This window comes from Helianthus annuus, chromosome 10 (genome assembly GCF_002127325.2).
Source record: "Helianthus annuus cultivar XRQ/B chromosome 10, HanXRQr2.0-SUNRISE, whole genome shotgun sequence".
Lineage (NCBI taxonomy): Eukaryota > Viridiplantae > Streptophyta > Magnoliopsida > Asterales > Asteraceae > Helianthus > Helianthus annuus.
In genome coordinates this window covers 30,794,173-30,820,251 of record NC_035442.2, presented here as the reverse complement: position 1 = coordinate 30,820,251, position 26,079 = coordinate 30,794,173, and the positions used below count along the sequence as shown (strand labels likewise).

General features: G+C 39.1%; 1 protein-coding gene across 1 annotated transcript; it reads right to left on the bottom strand.

The window, feature by feature from the left end:
* Positions 1 to 2,390: 2,390 nt before the first annotated feature.
* LOC110884357 (ABC transporter B family member 4) lies at positions 2,391 to 23,167 on the bottom strand. The gene is made up of 9 exons (XM_022132063.2): positions 22,847 to 23,167; positions 22,580 to 22,634; positions 12,115 to 12,290; positions 7,032 to 7,253; positions 6,323 to 6,561; positions 5,645 to 6,170; positions 5,253 to 5,526; positions 3,328 to 4,997; positions 2,391 to 2,958 (listed from the first exon to the last, which is right to left on the bottom strand). The coding sequence occupies exons 1-9, from the start codon at positions 23,138 to 23,140 to the stop codon at positions 2,605 to 2,607; spliced, it is 3,810 nt and encodes a 1,269-aa protein (XP_021987755.1). The 5' UTR covers positions 23,141 to 23,167; the 3' UTR covers positions 2,391 to 2,604.
* Between the last annotated feature and the right edge of the window lie 2,912 nt (positions 23,168 to 26,079).

The following is a 26,079-nucleotide window of genomic DNA, read 5'->3' as shown; positions in this document are numbered from 1 at the left end:
CTTAGCGTTGATCAACTGATAATTCAAGGCTTCACAGTAAAGTTTAACGGTGATAGATGCAAACTATTCCCTACCTTTAGTACACCCCTTTTGAATAAGATAAACAACATAACGGGATTAACTAGAGAAGATGAAATCGGTACAAGAGAGAAACAGTCTATAATCGATAAAGAATCAGAACATGAAACATTCAAGTCTGATTACTTGAATGATTTTTTCGAAAAACTGAATCTAACTTCCAACGAACCCGATTGGAATGTAATGATTCTGCAAGCAATGAAATTCAAGGAATTTCAAGACTGTAAGGCCCTCTTAGATATGTTGGAAGATACAGAGTATGTGATGAAATACAAATACGAGATAGAAGTAAAGTTGGAGGAGATGATCGACTGGTTTTTGAAAATAAAGATGGGAATTACTTCGAGACCGATTCCGGTGTACATGAGCAACAACAAGAAAGTAAACCTGTTAGAACTTTACATGGTAGTAAAGAGAGAAGGTGGCCATAGAACTGTGACTTCAAACAATTTATGGGCAATGGTTTCGAAAGATATGGGCCATGATTATGAAGATGGAGACTACATGAGGATATTGTATGCTATGTACTTGGATGTTATTATATACTATTATAAGTTCAAATCGGTACAAGGTAATGTTAGAGAAGATCAAACTCAAGGATGTGTAGGGAATGATGACAAGGCTGTTAAAGGAGGAAGAAGGACGATAAGCACAGGTTGCATACCAGATGATGATAGAGAGCACTACGCACTATTTACTGGGAATGAAGAAAGCACAAACGCGACGTTGGTTCGATTTCCGGCAAGCTGAAAAGGCGGTGAACGAAGCCAATCGAAGCGTTTTAATGAACTCCCGTGGATATAATCCAGTTTAAGGGGGAGTATTAGAATATATAAACTTGATTATATTATAATTATTATGTGTATTATGTATTATAACATTACTGTACTTATTTATGTGTATATGTATCGAATATTTGTGAAGGGGTATGTCACCTATGACATACCGGTTCGAATGGAGGTTATCAACCGTTCCTTCTCACTTGTATTTAAACAATTTGCCGACAACCTCTAACCGGCACCAAGATATTTCTTAATAATATCCTTTTATTCAAATCATTCTATTCGTTCCTTTCGAGTGTGTGTTGTTTGTTCAATTGATTCACTATGAATCCAAAACATGATTATGGCGAATCAAGTTCTGCAAACTATGTTTATGATGAAGATAAACTTCCGCTGACAATAAAACACTCCTAACCATATTTTTCTTCATAGATCAGTTCGAGGAACTGAGGCTGAGGATGCCGGAAGAATGCTCCTCTTTGTCGACACCTTCGTTCTAGACGACGATACTCAACTCGATTTCCTTGCTACGCATCTCATATTGGAACTCAAGATATGGGAACCTCTGTCAGCGCCGTTTGATTTTAAGATCCCATACAAGATCTTGGATCCTTTATCAGCGATGCGGAAATGAAAGCAATCAAATCGCTAGAAATACTCAATGGATTCAAAAGCTTAAATCCCTAAGGTTTCTTGATGAATCAAATTCAATCTTCAAGAACTATTGTTCTAAATCCCAAAACCGAAAACATACACAAGAGTTCAAATTCCCACATACCAGGATATGAGATAACAATAAAAACTAAAAAAAATAAAAATAAAAAAAAACTAGTACACGAAATTGAAACAGATCATTTGTTGTAACTAAATATGATTACTATCAGATCATTAGTTTTAAGTTATCATTGATCAACAACTTGATCTATCAATACTAATCTGATCATCAATAGTAACTTACTACTAATCAGTAGCAACTTGGTCAGTAATAGTAAGTTACTAGTGATCTACAGTAACTACGATCGTTATTAACTTGGCCCATATCATTTAGCATTGAGGGTTTTTACCACCTATATAATCGAATAAGAGCCATATAACTGCAACGGACACACTCTTTCGTGAAGAGTAGCGTTATTTTAACTTATATGTTGTGATGGTCCTCTGCCAGTAAAAGGGAAGTCTTTGGTCTGTATAAAGATACGAGTTAGAAATTCGTTTCATAGGAAATACATTCTCGTTCTTATTGAACTTTCTGTCTTATCTGATTAAGATATCTTAGGAACCAAATACTTTAATCTGATAGTGAGATTATACACATTTTGAAAGTTGTCCAACTCTAATGGGAAATACGAACCTACATGAATGATAATGATATTCATAACTAACCATGGACATAGTGGTGTCCTCAAGTACATGAATCTCTCTTAGTTTTTAACCATAATTCGACCCAACGTACTACAACATATTTGACTTAACTACAATTTGATGATCCATACGACATGCATGACCCTATCAAAGCTTTATGTAACACAACTATCCTTATAACCTTCATTAAGCTGGTCAATTTTGACTACATTACCGTATTTACCCCTTCTTGACAACCCACACCTTGACTGATTCTGACTTCTTTTCCATTCTACCTTTACAATATGAAATAAAAACTTTCACATATACAGTTTTCTGGCGAGAACACATTTTGATTCCCATCCTTATTTTCACATTACAAAAACAAAATAAAATAGTGGAGCTAATTGGAAGAGCTCATGTGAAGTGCAACTAACGATGCATAGGATCCATCCTTAATATTGATTAACTGTTCATGCTTTCCTTTCTCAACGATTACTCCATTCTTGACGACTGCAATGACATCAGCGCCCTTAATGGTTGACAACCGATGAGCCACAACCACTGTGGTCCGGTTAACCATGACCCTATCCAATGCGTCTTGAACCACTCTTTCTGATGTGGCATCCAGTGCGCTTGTAGCCTCATCTAGTAGTAGTATCTTGGGACTCTTGACTATGGCCCTAGCGATAGCTACTCTTTGCTTTTGTCCACCTGACAATTGCACCCCTCTTTCCCCTACCATAGTATCGTAACCCTGCAATTCACGCCTCATTCACTACTGATTTTTGAATTTTATTAGCAGAATGCAGGTCCATTTCAACCCATTTACTTATCAATGATTTGATTCGGGTTTTGTTTTTTTATTACATAGACATTATATCAAAGTATTTTAGCTAAAAGTGTACATGTACAAAGGGCCAAAATATTTTGACCCAGATGTTTTATTAATGCATACATTCTTCTAAAATTGTTTCGTTAACAATATTGTTATCATAATTATAACGGTCCTTAGTTAATAATAACAAATCTTAAGAAATGGACAAAAAGTGAACGCAGATGAATCCATGTCGGATTCAGTGGCCTCACCCGTTTTGACCCGTTAGCTGAGGTGAAATATACAAACCTGGTGTAAACCACTAATGAACTTGTGGGCATTGGCTAACTCGGAAGCAGCTATTATTTCAGACTCTGGGGCCTCACCATCCTTTCCATAAGCAATATTGGCCCGAATGGTGTCATTAAACAAGACGGGTTCTTGACTAACCAGACCCATCTGCAACCTTAGCCACTTGAGTTGAAAATTTTGCAACTCAATTCCATCCAACATGATAAAACCCGAATCTGGATTGTAAAACCTTTGTAAAAGTTGGATAACTGTTGATTTCCCGCTCCCACTCTCACCAACCAACGCCACTGTCTTTCCACTATGGATTGTTAAGCATAGGTCACGAAATATCTCAACATCAGGTCTGGACGGATATTTAAAACTAATGTGACTAAGCTCGATTTCCCCTTTGACCGAGCCCAAAGTCACACCAGATTCATCACTTGGGTCAATCTCTGACTTCCGATCTAGAATCGCAAAAACTGAGACCGCAGAGCTTTTGGCTTTACTTGTATCGGGTGCAAACGAGCTTGATTGAGACACTGCTAATCCCGCCATTGTTAAAGCAAAGAAAACTCTAAAAACACTTGCGAAATGAGTTATTCCCGCCTGAACAAACCGAGCTCCCACATAAAAACTGCCAGCATACATACAAAAAAGTAAAAATATCGAAATCCCAAACCCGGTCCCGCTAATTAACCCTTGTTTAATCCCGGTCTTTTTCGGACCCTCGCATTTACTTCTATACAGTTGCATAACTTTCTCTTCTGCACAAAAAGACGCTACTGTACGTATACTCCCGACAGCATCATTCGCCACCTGACTCGCTTCCTCGTACATCAGTTTAGCATCAGCACTAAACCCTTTCATAAACCGCATCTGAACATATCCGTTAATAGACGCTAACGGAATCATAGCAAGAATTATGAGAGCCAACTGCCAACAAGCTGTAAAAGCGATGAATAAACCGCTGATAGCCGATGATAAGTCTTGAACGATCTGAGCAAGCGCATCACCAACCAACCCACGAACACTGGCGGCATCGGCAGACAACTGTGCACCGATTGCACCGCTAGAGTTTTCCGGCTTATCGAACCAACCAACCTCCATGTTAATCACTTTCTCAAAGCATAACGATCTAATTCTTTTTATAAGTCTAGACCCAGCAACAGCAAATAAATAAGATCTCCCAGGATAAGCTAGAAATGACACAATTCCCATTATCACAAATACTAGAGCCCATAATGTTGCATCTGATCTCATTTTATGTGGCGGTTCGTAAAACGTTTTGATCATGTTTGAAAGCAGTATGCTTAAAACTGGGAATATTGTCCCATTAATAACCGCGGCTAGCGAACCCAATATGAGTACTGGTATTTCTGGTTTGTTGAGATATGCAAGTCTTCTGAGTGGGACTTTGGGTTGTGTTTTTGCATCTTGTTGTGATTCAATGTTCATGGATTCGAGCAGTCGCGCACCGATTTGTGGTGAATCTATGGAGTAGCGATGGCTGCTAGATGACCCTTGGTAAGATATCTTTAGGCCTGATAGACTACTGATTTCTGTACCGGCTTCTGATATATCTTGGTCCTCTGAGATATGATATTTTGAATCATTATTATTTTCCTGTAACTTTATAAGTTGAGAGTACGCGCCTTCGTGATCTTGAACTAGCTCTGAATGTGATCCTGATCAGTTTACTTATTGTTAAGACTTTTGATTTTGGAATAACTATGTAAGCATATAACAATAACTATCGAATTGGGAACAGCTTACACAACCAGTCCCGTTAAAGTCACGGGACACATAAATTTTTAGGCAAAATCAATTTAGGTGGGGGGGGGGGGGGGTCAGTACGTATAAAATTTTCAGACAAAATACACGTAAATTGACTAGTGGACCAATAATTTGACCAGTTCTAGGAAAACACTGCATAAAACTACCTTTCTCAACTATCTTGCCCCGATGAAGGACCGCGATCATATCAACATTTCTGACCGTGCTTAATCGATGTGCAACAATGACGGTTGTTCTATTGACCATTATCCGGTCCAATGCCTCCTGCACAACTCTCTCAGATTCTGCATCCAAAGCACTCGTTGCTTCATCCAGAAGAAGGATTCTAGGATCTTTAAGGATTGCTCTAGCAATAGCAATTCTTTGCTTTTGCCCGCCAGAGAGTTGTGTTCCATGCTCTCCAACCATTGTATCCAGTCCCTAAAATTTTAAGGAAAGAAAGCGTGTAAAGTTAAAAACTCTCTCTCCCATTAGATCGGAAAATTACAACGTAAGATGTATTATAGAGTTCTCTACTTAAACTTGATTATGTATGAACCTGTGGTAGTTCATCAATGAATTTAGCAGCATTTGCAAGCTCGACTGCAACTCTAACCTCATCAATAGACGCGCCATCTTTCCCATACATAATATTATCTTTTATGCTGGATGTAAACAAAACTGGTTCTTGGCTAACAAGACCAATTTTCTGTCTAATCCATTTTAGTTGAAATTCTTTAAGATTAGTACCATCAATAAGAACTTCCCCTGCTTGAGGATCATAAAATCTCTCTAATAGGCTGATCACCGTTGACTTTCCGCTTCCACTTTGACCAACCAAAGCTGCAGTCATCCCGCTTGAGATACGAAGAGAGAACCCACTAAATATTTCCTCATCGGGTCTTGCTGGATAAGTGAAATACACGTCTCTTAGTTCTATATCACCATGAATATCAGTTAATGTTTTTCCTTTTGTGTCATATGCATCTATTTCGGGCTTTCTGTTTATAGTTTCGAACATCTTGAATGCTGCTGCCTGGCCTGCAGCAAATGCACTCAAACATGGAGCCACCTGCCCAAGAGACCTGGAGAACACCAAATTCCCTATGTTTAAACCTCACAAGTTTTGGTTTTATTTCTTGGGTGTCAATTGTGTGCGTCAGGTAACGGATCAAAACATGATCCGTTAAAAATAATACATGACCTGACTGTAGAAAGCAGAAAGAAATGTTCTCACATGGATCCAGTGAGCACAGCAATCATTACAGTAATCACACTGCCACCAGTGTAGCCTTTTTCTAGTATCATCTTTGCACCATACCAAAATGCCAAGGCATAACTACATAATATAGTCAACAACATTAATCCAAGACAAAGGCCTGTAGCTAGACCTTGATGAACACTAGAATTGTAAGCATCTACAAGGGACTTGTTGTAATCATCAACCGCTTTTTTCTCCCCGGAGAAGGCTGCAACCTACAAAACAAAAATGGTGACCCGTCCGTAATAAAAATGGTGTAATTACTGGTGAAAACGAGCCGAGCCGTTTGAGGGCTACTTGAAATTGATTTACTATAAGCTCGGTTAATATACAAGCCCAAGCCCGAGTGTGAGCGTCATATATGGTGCTTGCTTAGCTAGGCTTGCAAACCTTTAACAAGTCTGTTATTTGTATGAAAATAATTATTATTTTCATATATAATTACTATACAGTTAACTAAATAAAATACATTTATATACATACATAACTTTATTTTTAACAAAATAAATATTATATGTATATATACACACACATATATAAAAATATTTATACAATTAATAAATAATAGACGAGTAGGGCTCAAGCTTTGGATGTAGAGCTCGAAGCGAGCTGGCCCCAAGCTTAGTTGGTCTCGCGCTCGCCTCCCTTGGTTGTAGAACATTAGATATTTTTTTTATTTAATTACCGTCTTGATTGAGCCAACTGCTTGTTCTACTATATTGGCTGCTTTAGCATACGCGCTTTGCTCTCGTGACGCCATCTTGGATATGGTTATGGACATAATTCCGCCAGAAATCACTAATGGTAGAATCGAGGACAACATGACGAGCGTAAGAAGTCGTCCCTTGATAAATGCTATAATAAAGCCTCCCAAAAATGTGGACATTAGTTGTATGAACTTTCCAACCTGCAATTCTTAGCCGATGAATATTTCAGAAAGAATATTAGCCACTATTTTAGGAATATATTGAATTGTATATATTTTGTATATCTCGTTTCCTTATTATACGATTGTATCATCCCTATATAAGGGGGTTTGTAAATCAATAATATTCATTCAGTTTTCATAAACTTTTATGGTATCAGAGCATTACGCTCTTGGATTACCTAAACCCTAAAATTGCCGACTGTCTCTTCTGTTTTCGATCTCAACAAGACCCTGCTCCTCTATCAACAAGGCCCTGCTTCCGTATCAACAAGGTCATGTTCCCTATTAACAAGGCCCTGCTCATTCACACTTCCATAGGCGATTACTTTTCACAGCCATGAACGACAAACCTGAAGCCTCTGCTGCCACCAAACCAAACACTTTGCACCCCGCCTATTCGGTTACTAATATTAACGCTAAAATCCGTACCTTAGATGGCACGAATGTAACCTATTCTAACTGGGTTAAGCTGTTTAACCTTCACGTCACCGCCTACAAAGTTGCAGACCACATTGATGGCAGCCCAGCCCCTGCAAAAACAGCTCCGGATTATGATCTATGGAAGGAACTTGATGCCCTTGTAATGCAGTGGATCTTCAGCACTGTATCGGATGACATCCTCAAACGCATCATTGATAATAATGCCTCGGCACATGATGCTTAGGCCAAGCTGGAAAAGATATACCTCAGTAATAAGAAGGCATGGGCTGCTGCTCTCGAAACTCAATTCTGCAACATGACCCTTGGTGCCTGTGCTTCTTTAGATGACTATTGTCAACAACTTCAAAGTCTTACCTCCCAACTAGCCGATGTCAACGAACCTGTTTCTGACTCTCGGCTGGTCTTACAGCTCGTCCGTGGTCTCCCTCCCGAGTACAACACTACTGCTTCATTTATCAACAACAAAGATGCTGATTGGGACCTTGCCATCTCCCTTCTCAAAGGTGATGCTATTCGTATTGAAGCACAAAAAGGAGCTACCACTTCAGTCTTGGTAGCGCCGATCAGCAATACATCATCTTCACAGCCGGCTCTCACTACTATTGTCCCTGACCACACACCTGAACCGAACAGCAGTAATCCGAACAGCAGCAATCAGAACCGGGGACGCGGACGCGGACGCGGCAGAAACAACTCTAGGGGCGGCGGTCGTTACGGAAACAGAGGTGGTTCATAAGGATACGGCCGCTCTTTTTGGACTGCTGGCAACCCTTCAGCCTATAATTCTCCATACCCAAATTGGGCCTGGTGGACCACACCTCCATGCCCTTACCCAACACAAAACAATTGGCGGCCCAACCCTCCTCAGCAGTCCCAGGCCCACTTTGCTGGTTCGGGCCATTACTCGTCTCCCCAGTTCGGGCCAAACCAATATGGGTATGATGCATTGTCCCCCTCTGATTTAAGTGCAGCTTTTAACAATTTGCAGATGAACCCGAATGCATCATGGAATAATGATATCATGGATACTGGGGCAGGATCGCATTCGGCACGCGACCCAGGTAAAATTGTAATTCCCACATCTTGTCCTGTACGCAGTTCAATTATGGTTGGTAATGGCACTTGTATACCAATTAGTAGCACGGGCACTGGCTTCCACACCCTACCCAACCGAACCTATATTTTGCCAAATATTCTATACAGCCCACACATAATTAAAAACCTTATTTCTGTACGACGTTTTACTCGTGATAATAATGTGTCTATCGAATTTGACCCGTTTGGTTTTTCTTTGAAGGATCTTTTCACTAAACGGACTCTTTCAAGACACAACAGTACCGGGGACCTCTATCCTTTCACTCCGCCTAAATTACCTCCACAAGCCTGCTTCATCACCACACCATCCCTCCCTTGGCACGAGCGTCTCGGTCACCCCGGGAATCAAATTTAGATTTATTACGTCGTAATTTTCATTTTTCACGTAATAAAGTCACTTTGTCTCATGTTTGCAACTCTTGTCAACTTTCGAATAGTAAACGTTTACCTTTTTCCGCATCAAATTCTTTTACGTTTGCCCCATTTGATATTGTGCATTGTGACCTTTGGACATCACCCGTCACAAGCAAAACAGGTTACAAATATTATATGGTGCTTGTTGATAATTTTTCTCACTTTATTTGGGTATACCCACTTAAATTTAAATCCGAGGCCTTTCCCACCTTTACTAAATTTCATACACTCATTGAAACACAATTTCAAAGAAAAATCAAAACTTTTCAATGCGATCTTGGAGGCGAATTTGATAATCATGCTTTCAATAGCTTTGCCAATCATCATGGCTTGCTATTTCGGTTCTCGTGCCCTCAAACATCCTCACAAAATGGACGGGCGGAACGTATGATCCGTCGTCTAAATGACATCATACGTGCCCTCCTCATTCACGCACAACTACCCCCTGTTTTTTTGGGTCGAAGCTCTACACACCGCCTCTTACTTACACAACATCTTACCCACTAAACGCTTAAACTTTTATACACCCACATTTGCCCTATACCTTCGGCATCCCGACTACGATCATTTACGCGTATTCGGGTGTGCTTGCTACCCCAACACCTCCGCCACTTCACCACACAAGCTTCACCCTCGTGCAATTCGTTGCATCTTTCTCGGCTACCCCCCGGATTTCCGGGGTTACCGGTGCTTCGACCCAACCACCGGTAAAGTGCATATCTCCCGTCATGTAACCTTCGACGAATCGACCTTTCCTTATACCTTGCCACAAACACCCACTACCTACAATTTTTTAGACGACTCACCTCCTCCTGGCTTCTCCTTTATTCCATCACCACCCATTCAAACACCCGCACCTACCCACCGGTCCACCGTCACTCCCTTTCCAATTACCTATAGTCGACGCCCGAAACCACCACCTCCTATCATCCCCCCACCTACGACATCCACTGCCATGGCCCCACCTCCTATTACCACAGCCCCACCTTCGGCCCAAAACCCCTTGGCCCCACCTGTCACAAATCTTCACCCTATGACTACACGTTCCAAAGCTCGTTCCTCTACAACCTCAATTCACTTCACTCCCACCACCCTCTCCCCTATTCCCAAGACCTATGCCAAGGCCTTTGCTGACACTAATTGGTTAAGTGCTATGAAAACTGAATTTTCTGCCCTACAGGATAATGATACATGGGAGTTAGTGCCACGACCCACGGACCGCCCTGTCATACGCTGCATGTGGCTTTTCCGCCATAAATTCCGGTCTGACGGGTCTCTGGAACGCTATAAAGCCCGTTTGGTGGTCAACGGGAACTCCCAAACAGTGGGAATTGATTGTGCAGACACGTTCAGTCCAGTGGTTAAACCGGCTACTATCAGGACTGTTTTATCTTTGGCAGTCACCAGGTCTTGGCCGATCCATCAACTTGATGTTAAAAATGCTTTTCTACACGGGCATCTTAATGAGACGGTTTACATGCATCAACCTCCGGGTTTTGATGACAAACGGTACCCTCAATTTGTATGTCGTCTTAAAAAGTCGCTGTATGGTCTTAAACAGGCTCCACGGGCTTGGTATACCCGCTTTGCCACTTTCATCAAATCGAATGGGTTTATCAGCAGTAATTGTGATCAATCTTTGTTTATTTTTAAGCGGGATTCAGCTAATGTTGCTTATTTGCTACTTTATGTCGATGACATTGTGCTGACAGCTTCTAATGACAAACTACTTCATGATATCATCAGTGCATTGTCTCGGGAACTCGCCATGACTGATTTAGGACGACTTCATCATTTTCTTGGCATTAAAGTTGATCAGTTTTCCGCAGGCCTGTTCCTATCGCAGCAACAGTATGCCAAAGAGATTCTTGCTCGTGCAATATGTCGGCTTGTAAACCCTGCACTACACCTGTGGATCTCTCATCTAAACTTAGTGCGACTGATGGACCGCCTGTTTCAGATCCGACACTATATCGCAGCCTAGCGGGAGCTTTACAGTACCTAACTGTTACTCGTCCAGATATCTCCTATGCAGTTCAGCAGGTTTGTTTGTTTATGCATGATCCGCGCGAGCCTCACTTTGCCTTCATGAAGCGGGTCCTACGGTATGTCCAGGGTACTCTTGACTACGGGATTCGCATTGTTCGATCTCAGTCTCATGACTTGGTTGCCTACTCAGATGCCGATTGGGGGGGGGGGTTGCCCGGATTCTAGACGATCTACGAGTGGTTATTGTGTTTTTTTAGGGGATAATTTACTGTCGTGGTCCTCGAAACGGCAACCCACTGTTTCGCGTTCAAATGCTGAAGCTGAATATCGCGGGTTGCCAATGCAGTTGCCGAAGCCACTTGGTTACGTAATTTATTACTTGAGCTTCATACCCCTTTGCGTCGGGCCTCTATTGTCTATTGTGATAATGTTTCAGCTGTGTATCTCTCTGATAATTCAGTGCAGCATCAACGTACCAAACATGTAGAGATTGATATTCACTTTGTACGGGAAAAGGTTCGCATCGGTCACATTAGAGTTCTACATGTTCCGTCTGCCTTACAATATGCTGATATCTTCACAAAGGGACTCTCCAAGCAGTTATTCCAGTCGTTTCGATCCAGTTTGAGCGTTGGTCCCTACCACGTTCAAACTGCGGGGAAGTCTTAGCCGATGAATATTTCAGAAAGAATATTAGCCACTATTTTAGGAATATATTGAATTGTATATATTTTGTATATCTCGTTTCCTTATTATACGATTGTATCATCCCTATATAAGGGGGTTTGTAAATCAATAATATTCATTCAGTTTTCATAAACTTTTAGCAATATCAGATAACAATTTTTTTTAGATATTTTGCAGATTTTTATAAATTTTGAAAAAAAAATTATATACCAACCTTTTCCCCCATGGCATTTTGTATGAGAACAGTATCACCAGACATCCTGCCAATAACTTCCCCAGTGTGTGTTTCCTTGTCAAAGAAGGAAACATCTTGTCTTAATATTGCTTTTAGATACAAATTCCTTATTCTTGCAGCTTGTCTTTCTCCTGTTGCCATCCACATTGACACCTCTAACAAACACAACACTTTTAGGACATATTCACATGGTGATGATTAGAGAGTGTTTGGTATGGCGTTTTGAAACTAATTAGGATATATAGAATAATCTGAAGCAGATAAGTAAAGTTAAGTGCTTGGATGTTGTTGAATCATTGGTTGTTGGGCCGGGCTTTGGAGCCGTGCGAACCGATCTAGTCTTTCCTGAGTCTTACCTAGAACCGCAAGAAGGAGGAAACCCATTTGAAGGGGTCTAAGTTTGTTAGTGCATTTTCTGTATGTCCATAGCTTCAAAATCTTGTACAGTTAGTCGGTCTTGAGTCTGTGTAATTTAGGACAGAATTTCGGAAATATAGATGAGGATAGTATGGAGCGCATGTGTCATGCGCAGATGGAGTCATGCACTGGGTCTCACAATGTCTATATATAGATGATGTCATGCGCTAGAATGAGACTTGAGCATTTGTAGCTTTTATTTTGGAGAGCTTGTGTAACGAAACTCTGTCTAGTTAAAGATTGAATAAGTGCAAAACGTTTATTTACACGATCTTTGCACGAGTACAAGTTTTGATATTAGATTCTGCACTTTATCAAAGTTAAACATAGAATTTGGTGAAAAATTTTAAACAAAATCACTGTCAACAAAATGATGATCGAAGATAGTGATGATGATTCTGATGAGAAATTTCAAATAACGATGAAAAAAATTCTAAAAACTCAAAATAAAGAAATTTCTCATAAACCATGATTTGTTGATTTTGATTTTGATAAAGGTGAATGTTCTAAACAAAATCACTGTCAACAAAATGATGATCGAAAACAAAAACAAAATATTAAAAAAATTAAAAATTTTGAAAACAAAAAGTTTTATAATAATAAATCATCATCAACATCAAGATCATCCAATCATTATTACAAGAATAAAAATCCTTCACACACATACAAGTCAAACTATTATGAAGGATTCTATGACAGAATATATTGGAATGAAGAAAATGAAAATCCTTCGTTTTACAAGTCTAATCTTTATGAACTATTTTATGATAGAAGAGAATGGTGCGATAACAGAATGTGTTCCAATTGTGGGATAAATGGACATATTGTTGTTTATTGTTGGCATCCGAGGAAGGAGCAGATTTGTTGATATGAGAAGTTGTTTTAAGTGTCAAAACCAAGGTTATGTCATAAGAGATTGTCCGTTGAGATCAAAAGAATGATCATCAAATGAATCTCCAAAAGTGAAGAAGAATAGAAATAAAGAGAATTCATAAGATAATATAGTCAAATTATCACAAGGGCAAACGAGCAGATTGAGGAAAAAGAGAAAGAAGGCTAGAGATTATCTGAAAAAGATATTGTCTTCTGATATTTCATCTGATGCAGTTTTTAAAGACTTGTTTCATACTACAAAAAAGTTATTATAGTAAAATGGATTCTTGAGATAGCAATCAGAAAACGGTTTAGAAGCAATCATCAAACAATCGTGAAACCAGTTCATCAAACGGTTGAGAAACTAAAACAAATTTGGAAAGTTAAAGTTTCAAATGGAGCTTCTGACCCAACAGAAGTTTCAATATTGTTTGATGATAAACTGGATTGTGAATGGACTATCGTGAACTATGTTGACGAATTTGATCAAACCAAGTCCAACATAGATTGCTCTCCAATTCTAAACTAATTTAGTATGTTTACATTTGCAGGATAACCAAGTTGTGTAGAAAAGTTTGTTTAACAGTGGTTGTTTGTAGTGTGTGAAGAGTTTGATGAAAAGAAAAGAGTACAGGTTTGAGTTCACACACAAACAAATCAATTTTCTCGTTTTCACATTTAAGTTTTTTTTGTCGGATTAGTATGGAAGATTGTTATTTTGTTGTTTTTTGAAAATATGTTTCTGCATTTTCTGGGGGGTATACAAAAACAATTCATTAAAGATGCCAAAAGCAATAGAAAATTTTCAAAATTACAAAAACAATGAAATGTGTTAAAAACAGTTTACTGTGCCAAAAAGAGAAAATCATAGTACATCAGGGGAGTAGATTGTCAGTGCATTCTAAATGTTGCAAACTTTTAAAGTTGAAGTAGTCTCACAATTTGATGTGTTAGCTGGATCAGCTAATGTTGAAAAGTTTTGCGAAAATGATACAAACTGAATGGAAAGCCTAATTCTAGTAGTAAACACAGTTGAAAGTGTAGTACTTGGTTTGTCTTTCGTAACTGTGTACTTGCACAATCGCTGAATGCTGGAAAGCATAAAATCGGCTGGTATGTAAGCTTTCACTAACTGAAAAAGTCACTGTGATTTTATGTGTTATTTTTTTAGAAAGATTTCAACTCGTTTGAATTTTTTTTATTTTGTTTAAGCATTGGACCTCCTTTGTGCATATTCACAAATACTGACCGGGAGGTTATTGCCTAAACATTCAACTTTATTTTACTTGGTGTTTTTGTTTATGTCTTGGATCACCTCTACGTATATTCACAAATATCAAACCGGTGGCTAAGACCTAAACATTTCAACTTGTTTTATTTCTTTGTTTTGCTTAGACACTGGACTTTCTCTACGTATCGAAAGATCGACCTGATTATTAGTGTTTAAGTGTTCAAATTTGGTTTTACACAAATCACAGTTGATGAAAGTTTAAAGGCATTACTCGGGTTAGTGTATTACACGATGAGGGGATATGCTAAGACTGTGGGGTTCAAAAGAATTCAATGCACTAAGAATACCTTAAGGTATCGGTAAGCATTGCAAACATGTTTGTTTGAGTTTAAGACAACAAGACTGACAATCAACGTGAACTGGTGAAGCTTAGTGTTTTATCTTAGAACAATGGTTTATCTGATATGTCTCAAAACTAATATGATCCTTTTGGGCCTATTCTCATAAAAATTTTGTTTTATGTAAATATTGTTTGTTTTGCATTTAAGTTTACATATTAAAAATTCAAAAAGATTATCAGTCAAAATCTTCTCTATTAAACTAATAATACTTGAATGTGAATAATACTAACGAGATTTGTCAAATCTACAAAGAGATATATAGAAGTTGACAGTGTCAAATCTTGGAAGATTAAAAGTTAGAAAAATTGTGTAAGCATAATTCAAGGGGGAGTATGTTAGTACACTTGAAGATGTTATTCGAACAGATCAAGATTGTTGATTGAAGATTTCTAACTTCAAAGGGTGAGACTCTTAGTGCATTTTTTTTTTTTTGTATATCCATAGCTTAGAAATCTTGTACACTTAGTCGGTCTTAAGTCTGTGTAATTTAGGACAGAGTTTCGAAAAGATAGTTGAGGATAGTATGGAGTGCAGGAGTCATGTGCAACGCACAAGACATGCGTGAGCATGAGTCATGTTGGAAGTTTAGTGTGAATGAAAGTCTCAAGTTGGTAATTCACTTTGTCCCACATCGGTGTGGGAGTGAAAAGATAGGCTATATATAAGGAGAAACCTTAATGAAGCCTTTGAAGTCTTATGACATGTTTTACCACAAGTCCTACCCACGCGCACGCAGGGGGGGGGGTGCAAAAAATGGAACCGGATTTAGTTGAACTCGTGTACGCCCGCACGTCCTGCGGACACGAATGCAGCTCCGAAAACCCGGGCTCGCGGGAGACAGTTTTTGCACTCGAGACTGACTAATTATTTTTATTAATTAGTCTTTAAAACGGTTGGTCTTAATGGGTCTTTAACTGAAATGATTTTCAGTTTTAATGAGAACCATTATACTATTCAGTTTCGAAACCGCTGAGCCATTATGGGAGTTAATTCTCTGCAATGATGAGGCATAAGTTTTGAAACCGACTAGCTTTAATTCTCTGCAATGATGAGGCCAGAATCAGTTATGATCTGTGCCTATAAAACCCAATGCAGACCAACACAGTGATATACACTGAAATACAATCTCTTCTCTCGATCTCTCTGCAGCATTCTCCGGTTTATTTTTCAGGCAAGTGTTCAAGTCCGGCAGCGCTCGGTGCTGTTTCGAACCGGCGTACCCTGGGAACAGACGGCGAATCTGTTTAAGGGAATTGTGTCAAACACAAGCCCGGTTAAATCGTTTACTGTTTCTTTTATACTTCTATTTGCAATCTTCTCTAACCGCTGTTCTCATCAGTGGTTCTGTTTCAACTTGCCACTGCTTCAAACAGACAGTGGTTGATCAGCGGTTAGACTGATCAGTGCTTAAACTGATCAGTAGTTAAGTTCATCAGTGGTTAGTCAAACTGATCAGTAGTTTATCAAACTGATCAGTGGTTTCTAATCAGTGGTTTCTAATCAGTGGATACAAAACAGTGGTTATTTTTCTAACAAACTTAAACAGATTTTATTTACTGATTACCAGTTTATTTTTCAGAATGGAATCTCAGCCGATGACTACTGCTGTTTCTGCTGTCATGACCAGTGCTGTTTCTGCGGTCATGACTTCCGCTGTTTCTGTCACTACCGGTCTGGTTGCACCACTGCCTAATGCAGTTTCGCATGCTGAAAAACCAGAGAAATTCAATGGTGTGAATTTCAAACAGTGGCAGCAAAAGATGTTCTTTTATCTGACCACGCTGAATCTGGCAAGGTTCTTGACTGAACCGAAACCCCATGTTGAGGAAGGGGAGATGGATGCTCAAACTGTGAGCGCGATGCATGCTTGGAATCATTCGGATTTCCTGTGCCGCAACTTTATCTTGAATGGTTTGGTGGACACATTGTATAATGTGTATTGCAAAGCCAAGACTGCCAAAGAATTGTGGGAGTCTTTGGATCGCAAATACAAAACAGAAGATGCGGGCACTAAGAAATTCGTGGTGTCAAAGTTCTTGGACTTTAAAATGATAGACTCAAAAACTGTCATGAGCCAAGTCCAAGAATTGCAGGTTATCCTTCATGATATTCATGCGGAAGGAATGATGCTCAGCGAGACATTCCAAGTTGCTGCAATGATCGAAAAACTGCCACCAAGTTGGGTTGATTTCAAGAACTATCTCAAGCATAAGCGAAAGGAGATGACCATTGAAGATCTTGTTGTTCGTCTTCGGATTGAAGAAGATAACAAAGTGGCCCTAAAAAAGGTTGATGGTCCTGAAACTGTGAAGGCCAATCTTGTTGAACATGGGCAATCTTCGAAGGGAAAAAACAGTGGAAAGGGCGGAAAGAAAGGTCATGGGAAACGCTCCAACCTTGGTCCTAAGGGGGGAGTTGGAAAAAAGAAGTTCCTTGGAACTTGTTACAATTGTCAAAAGCAAGGCCACAAGGCTAGCGAATGCAAGCTTCCCAAGAAAAAGGAAAATGCTCAACAAGTGAACATGGTAGATGAAGTCGATAAGCTTGTTGCCATGGCCACGGACCTCTCGATCTTGGTCACGGAAGTGAACATAGTTGGGCAAAATAACAAGGATTGGTGGGTCGATACGGGGGCTACTCGACATGTGTGCTTTGACAAGAGCCTTTTCAACACCTTCAAGGAGGTGACTAATGGAGAAAAGGTTTTCATGGGAAATTCTGCCACGGCGGAAATAAAAGGCGAGGGTAACGTGGTTTTGAAGATGACTTCCGGAAAGGAACTCACTTTGTCCAATGTGTTGTATGTTCCCGAAATTCGTAAGAACCTTGTGTCGGGATGGCAGTTGAACAAGTTTGGGTTCAAAATGGTAATTGAGTCGGATAAGGTCGTGTTGACCAAAAATGGTGTTTATGTTGGTAAGGGCTATGCCCTCAATGGAATGTTTAAACTGAATGTAATTGTCGTGAATGCAATGAAAGAAAACGCTACTAGTTCTACTTATTTGATTGAGTCTTCTAATTTATGGCATGGTAGACTAGGTCACGTAAATTATAATTCCATTCGTCGTTTAATCAAACTTGATTGCATACCAACATTCGATATCGACTCAATTAATAAATGTGAAACTTGCGTAGAAGCAAAACAAACGAAATCGTCATTCAAAAAGGTGGAACGATTCACCGAACCCCTCGAGATGATCCACACTGATGTGTGTGATCTAAAAGCAATTCCTACTCGTGGTGGGAACAAGTACTTCATCACGTTCATTGATGATAGTACAAGGTATTGCTATGTGTACTTACTTAAGAGTAAGGACGAGGCTGTTGACAAGTTTATCTTGTTTAAAGCCGAAGTTGAGAATCAACTAAATCGGAAAATCAAAATTGTAAGGAGCGACCGAGGAGGTGAATATGTTTCGCCTTTTATTGAAGTATGTGCAAAAAGTGGAATCATCCACGAACTCACAGCTCCTTACTCCCCTCAATCAAATGGCATAGCGGAACGAAAAAATCGTACCTTGAAAGAAATGATGAATGCCATGATGATAAGCTCCGGTGTAAACCAAAACATGTGGGGGGAAGCAATCTTATCGGCAAATTATGTGTTGAACATGATACCCAATAAGAAAAAGGATGTAACGCCTTACGAATTATGGACGGGAAAGAAAGCACCATATAAATCCTTGAAAGTGTGGGGGTGTCTAGCTAAGGTGGTGGTCACACCACCTAAGCGGCTACTAATAGGTCCCAAAACGGTGGATTGTGTATTTATAGGATACACCCGTCCTTATGGTCCTTATCGTTTTATTGTGCATGATTCCAAGAACCCTGGAATATGCAAAGGCACCATAATTGAATCTAAGGATGCATCATGGTTTGAACATGTGTTCCCATGCTTAGATAAAAGTGAACCGAGTTCTTCTAGACCGGTCGAGGAAATTGTTCCCGAGGGTGAAGTTGAAAACGATGAACCTCGAGAACAATCTAAGACCGAGGAAGTTGAAATCAGGAAAAGTAAACGACAAAGGACTGAAAAATCCTTTGGACCTGAGTTTCTTACCTATATGGTAGAAGATGAACCTCAAACGTACCAACAAGCGGTACATTCCTCAGAAGGACCTCAGTGGAGGGAGGCAATCAAAAGTGAGATAGACTCTATCTTACAGAACCATACCTGGGAACTAGTGGATCTTCCTCAAGGATGTAAACCACTAGGATATCGATGGATCTTCAAGAAGAAGATGAAACCAGATGGAACCATCGATAAGTACAAAGCAAGGTTGGTGATCAAAGGATATAAACAACGAGAAGGTTTAGATTACTTTGACACATATTCGCCAGTTACACGAATAACATCCATCAGGTTGGTGCTTGCCATTGCCGCCATTAGAAATTTGGAAGTACACCAAATGGATGTGAAAACAGCTTTCTTGAATGGAATTCTAGAGGAAGAAATCTACATGGAGCAACCCGAAGGCTTCACAGCTATTGGGCAAGAAAAGAAAGTGTGTAAACTTGTGAAATCCTTGTATGGATTGAAACAAGCTCCAAAACAATGGCATCAAAAGTTTGATCATGTCATGCTTGATGCTGGGTTCAAAATCAATGAATGTGACAAGTGTGTGTATGTGAAGGACACATCTGATGGATATGTCATTTTGTGTCTATATGTAGATGATATGCTCATTGCTGGAAGCGATGACAAAATCATAAAATCTACAAAGAACATGCTAAAAGCAAGATTTGACATGAAAGACATGGGTCTGGCGGATGTGATTTTGGGGGTCAAAATCACGCGAACCCAAAATGGACTTGTTTTAAGTCAATCCCACTATGTGGACAAAATTCTTGAGAAGTTCAATGCAAATGACTCTAATGAAGCTAGAACTCCACTTGACACAAGTCAACATCTAGCCAAGAATAGAGGTGAACCCGTAAACCAGTTGGAATACTCAAGAATTATTGGTAGCTTGATGTATCTTATGAGTTGTACTCGACCAGACATAGCATTTGCTGTGAGCAAGCTAAGTAGATACACAAGCAACCCGAGTTCAATGCATTGGAACTGTATCACTCGGTTGCTTCGTTACTTAAGATACACTCGAGAATACGGGTTGCATTATAACAGATATCCAGCAGTTATAGAAGGACACTGTGATGCAAATTGGATATCTGATACGAATGATTCCAGAGCAACAAGTGGGTATGTATTCACACTTGGAGGTGCAGCGATATCGTGGAAATCATCAAAACAAACGGTTATTGCTAGATCCACGATGGAATCTGAGTTCATCGCTTTAGATAAAGCAGGTGAAGAGGCAGAATGGCTACGTCAATTTGTTGAGGATATACCAAGATGGCCTAAGCCGGCAACGGCCATTTGTATACATTGTGATAGCCAATCGGCACTTGGCAGAGCTCGTAGCACAATGTATAATGGTAGGAACAGACATATCAGACGTAGACATAATACGATACGACAACTAATCTCTACAGGAATTATCACTGTTGACTACGTGAGGTCAAAGGATAATATTGCGGATCCGCTGACAAAAGGCCTAAGTAGAGAGTTAGTACAGAAGTCGTCCATGGGAATGGGACTGAAGCCCTTGGAAAATGAAGTTCATATGATGGAAACCTAACTCAATAGACTGGAGATCCCAAGAATTGAGTTCAATAGGAAAACCTAATTGTATGAATAAGTAAGGTCACTGTGGGGGGATAACCCTACGTTTTAATAAGGTAGTTTATTATAAAGATTTATAAACTTCCTAGTCCATTCCTAAAAGTGACAAGTGTGAGGCTAAGCCTATGGCTTTTAATGATTCGACTAAAGTAAACATACATAGTGAATCACCTATGTGAGAGAGAAGTGGGGTCGCTTCGAAGGGTATTGTTGGGGCACAATACCTAATGGCTCTCGCAGAACCAGGCATCATGTTCATGACCATAACGAACATAACTATGAGGACTTGACTTTGTCAGGGAGAGTCTTGTGTGAAGTGCATTGTTGTCTACACAAACGGCAGACGAGTTCAAAGACATCGAGTTCTACTCAGAGCTAGTGGGCTAAGTGCATTTCATGAGCGAAGGTTCAAAGGGTAACACCTACCTATCGTATGCAAAACTCAACTGCTGAAATGTAACAAGGAATTATGTTGGTTCTGAGATCGACCTCCATTCATGTGGGGGATTGTTGGAAGTTTAGTGTGAATGAAAGTCTCAAGTTGGTAATTCACTTTGTCCCACATCGGTGTGGGAGTGAAAAGATAGGCTATATATAAGGAGAAACCTTAATGAAGCCTTTGAAGTCTTATGACATGTTTTACCACAAGTCCTACCCGCGCGCACGCAGGGGGGGTGCAAAAAATGGAACCGGATTTAGTTGAACTCGTGTACGCCCGCACGTCCTGCGGACACGAATGCAGCTCCGAAAACCCGGGCTCGCGGGAGACAGTTTTTGCACTCGAGACTGACTAATTATTTTTATTAATTAGTCTTTAAAACGGCTGGTCTTAATGGGTCTTTAACGGAAATGATTTTCAGTTTTAATGAGAACCATTATACTATTCAGTTTCGAAACCGCTGAGCCATTATGGGAGTTAATTCTCTGCAATGATGAGGCATAAGTTTTGAAACCGACTAGCTTTAATTCTCTGCAATGATGAGGCCAGAATCAGTTATGATCTGTGCCTATAAAACCCAATGCAGACCAACACAGTGATATACACTGAAATACAATCTCTTCTCTCGATCTCTCTGCAGCATTCTCCGGTTTATTTTTCAGGCAAGTGTTCAAGTCCGGCAGCGCTCGGTGCTGTTTCGAACCGGCGTACCCTGGGAACAGACGGCGAATCTGTTTAAGGGAATTGTGTCAAACACAAGCCCGGTTAAATCGTTTACTGTTTCTTTTATACTTCTATTTGCAATCTTCTCTAACCGCTGTTCTCATCAGTGGTTCTGTTTCAACTTGCCACTGCTTCAAACAGACAGTGGTTGATCAGCGGTTAGACTGATCAGTGCTTAAACTGATCAGTAGTTAAGTTCATCAGTGGTTAGTCAAACTGATCAGTAGTTTATCAAACTGATCAGTGGTTTCTAATCAGTGGTTTCTAATCAGTGGATACAAAACAGTGGTTATTTTTCTAACAAGTCATCCTCAAATGGAGTCATGCGCTAGGTCTCACAATGCCTATATATAGATGATGTCATGCGCTAGAATGAGACTTAGTATTTGAAATATATATATATATATATATGTATGTATAGAGTATATATAGAGGGGTTGGTATAGAAAGTGGTGGGAGAATAGAAGAGCTAATAGGAGGGAATTTTGGTAAATAGAGATATATAGGGGGAATGAGCCATTTTCGGCCCTATGGGCCGGATATCATTTGGCCTAAGACCGTATATTAAGCCTGATCCGGACATACATCATGTGACGTATTTGACCCCTAGATAACACAATGCCAAACAACCCGTAAGACAATAAGGTGAGTAACATTTATACAACTATACTTACGGAGGAATGATGCCAAGCCAGCTCCAACAGCCATGCAAAATAAATTAAGTGACACCTATAGTACAGCGAGTTGATTAGTAATCAATAAGACAGTGGCACCTTGTTGTCCATGGTCTGATTTTAACGGTTTTTTGTTCAAGTATTGAAAAACTTTTATTAAATGTAAAATATAATACCATACTACTGTTTTTGTTATATCACTAGGATTAAGTGAACACGGATGATTTTTAGATCAACCCGATTCAAAAGAATATGGCAGTTGTGTACCTTTGAAACCGCAGGTACCAGGTTATCGCTATTCTGGTTGTCCCCAAAAGAATTAGTAAGGTCGCCCAACAGAATACTCATGAGGGGTGTGCATAATCCGTTACCAATAGCACCAATGATACCAGCAAACATCAACATGTAATCAGTGGAATCTGCATATGCAAATACCTTACAAAACGGCACAGTATCGGTTCTCTTGCTTTGTATTTCCTTTTCTTTGCTCAACCGTGAGTATTCAACATCGTCGCCAGAGGTAGAGGTGGACGCACCCGCCTTCTCTTTAGTACCAATCATACTGGCTTATGCAAAGTTTACTGAAACTGTTGTATATATACATATATAGAAACTGTTGAAAATAAAGAATAGACGTTGGTACGGATCTTGTTTTTATTTCTTTGGACGAGAAAAAAACTTAGGATGTTTCATGGAAAATTCAACATGAGATCAAACACTAGATAATCCCAAAACGGCAGTTTTCAAAAAATTATTTTTAATTTCTTTTTATTCCTTTCGTTACAAAAAATCTATTGATGGTTTGATTTGGATTGTTATTAAAACAGCTATATCGAAATTAATTAAAAATATATAATTCGTCCGTGTGAAATGAATAATTACAAATAAAAGCATCCAAATCTATTGATGGTTTGATTTGGATTGTGATTAAAACAGCAATATCGAAATTAATTAAAAATATATAATTCGTCCGTGTGAAATGAATAATTACAAATACAGTATAAGCATCCAAAACCTGATCAATATATTTGTGTGTCAAAAGTTATACAAAAATACAAACGATAGATGTATCCTATAAATATATAAAATATCAATATTACCAAGGGCCGATCCAAATATCCAATGCTCAAATGTTGGAGGCGCGAAATATACCGTGGTCTACTGGTCCCATTAGAGTCCGGATTTAGACCGCAAAAGCGGACCCATGCCTTCGTTGGAGGAGGTGAGCTGGCGCGGTCCGGTTTGGCACACCAGACGTGTCCAGTCTCTCATAGCGCACCCCTCAAATTCTTTAATTCTTTAAATATATTAATTTCTAACATCGTGAGGAATAGTAAGATATTCGTGTCTTTTGTGATTTTGTGTTTTGGTATTTTTTAAGCTTTAAGGTTGTTTTCATTTTTTGTTTTATGGTTGTTTTCATTTTTTGTTTTATGAGTTTAGTTTTCTTTTATATAGGGTCAGGATTTAGAGAAAACGGTGGAAAGTATGAGAACGGTTATGCATCGTCCGATCCAAACAATCTATGGACTAGATTGGCGCGGTGGCATTTTCGTAAATAACATCAATTTTATTACGTGGACGCGCTTCATTAAGGGTAAAAAAAAGTAAAACATCATTTCTCACATAAAAGGCCGTTGAAATATAAAACGCCAAGTAAATACAAAACGCCAATTTTATCACTGCGTAGTTTTTTCTACTGTTTTTATTTAAGCTCTCAGACTACAAAAACGCTACAAAATGTGAAACCCCATAATATATAAACGCCAAGCCTTACATCCGGATAAATGTTAATTACATTTTTTGTTATAAAATTAATATCCTGCCTAAACTACGCGCCAAAAAAATCCTATAAATAGAAACGTCTCACCACCTTCCATTTATCACACCAAAAAAACACACAAAAAACACAGTGGTTTCGCCAAAAAATACAACTCAATGTAAAACGTAAAAAAATACAACGATGGCAAACATCTTTTCTTTGATACTCACTAATGTTCTGTATGAAATTTCGCTGAATGATTTGTTAGGTGAGTGGAGTAAGATTTTGCTGCATGAGATGGACAAAATTCAAGAAAGGGGGACTGATGACACCCATATGTCACTTTGTCTTCTTTGTTCTTGAAGAAGGTTTGGATGATTAGAAGAGACTCATCATAGTGTAAATGCTACTTTGGCCTCGATGATTATAATGAAGACGACGGGTTAGATAGCATCCACCCACACGGAGTCGATCTATGTCTCCAACATCCACAAAGACACTTCAACACATGAACAAAGAAAATAAATCACGTCAAACCCAAAAAGCCATTTATTTGTGACAGTTCTTGTAGTTTCAAAAGAAAAAAGAGACTGATGACACTGAAGATTTAGATCATAAATTGCTTCTGTTTGTTTTGTTTTGTTTTTTTAATTTTCTTTATCTGTTGTTTGTTATGTAATTTCAACTAAGAAACAACAAAGTATATTAATCCTCCCTATAATGAAAAATATAATAAAACGCCAAATGGGCAAATGCTTGTAAAACGCCATCATACCATAAAACGCCCCAAAAACTACCAAACTATAATATAATTACTTTGAACAAGTACTATTATAATAAATCTAAAAAAAACTTAAAACAATGTACAAAGAAAATAAAACAAAAAAGTCTCATCGTTATCTAAACGCCATTGGAAAACAAAAAGCCATAATTATAGCCGTCAAGATTAGACATGTTACACCATAAAAACAGATGAATCTGAAAACAAAACACGGTAACTGCAAAACAGTAAAATGAAACGACGGAAACATAATTACTAACATTTATTATATTGAAAGGCAAATACTTGGGGAATTGAATTTATTTATCTTTTTCAAAACACCATAATTACCTGTCATGCGGGGGAAAAAGTCAATATAAAAAAAGACAATAAGAACACAACCTCAAACACGCCAAAAACATTGACTAAAAACGCCACATATTGTCCAAAACGCTAAAAACTTCAAAAATGGTTAAGGTTATTGCATGGAGGTTTGAAAGGAAAGAGAAACGATTTATCATAAAGTTCTCTGATAGGAGAGGGGTAAAGGTAAGGACAATCAAAGCCTTGCTTGGTATGAATGAAGGGGTTCAGAGGGATATCCTGGCCCTTGGGGTTCCAATGGCCAACGATTGTGAAAGAACCCGAGCTGTATTAAAAAGATTGAAGAGAAAATTTCCTGCAGAAGATGATGATGATATTGACGATACTCCTCTACCAACACTTAGCAGTTGGATGATGCATGAAGAAGCAGGAACGGTTGAAGTGACTTATCAACACGGGGTGCAATATTCATTGCCAATAAAGGAAATGTTGAAGATAGAGAGGCTATCTCTGTAAGGATCTTCAAAAATGTCCCTAAAACATCCCATAAATGAAAACCCGGACCCCTGAAACCCTACTGTGCATAAAAAATCAAGAAAATCAAGAAAATTGGGTTTCAGGCGGGCCGCGTAAGGGTTAAGCATGTCCGTACGC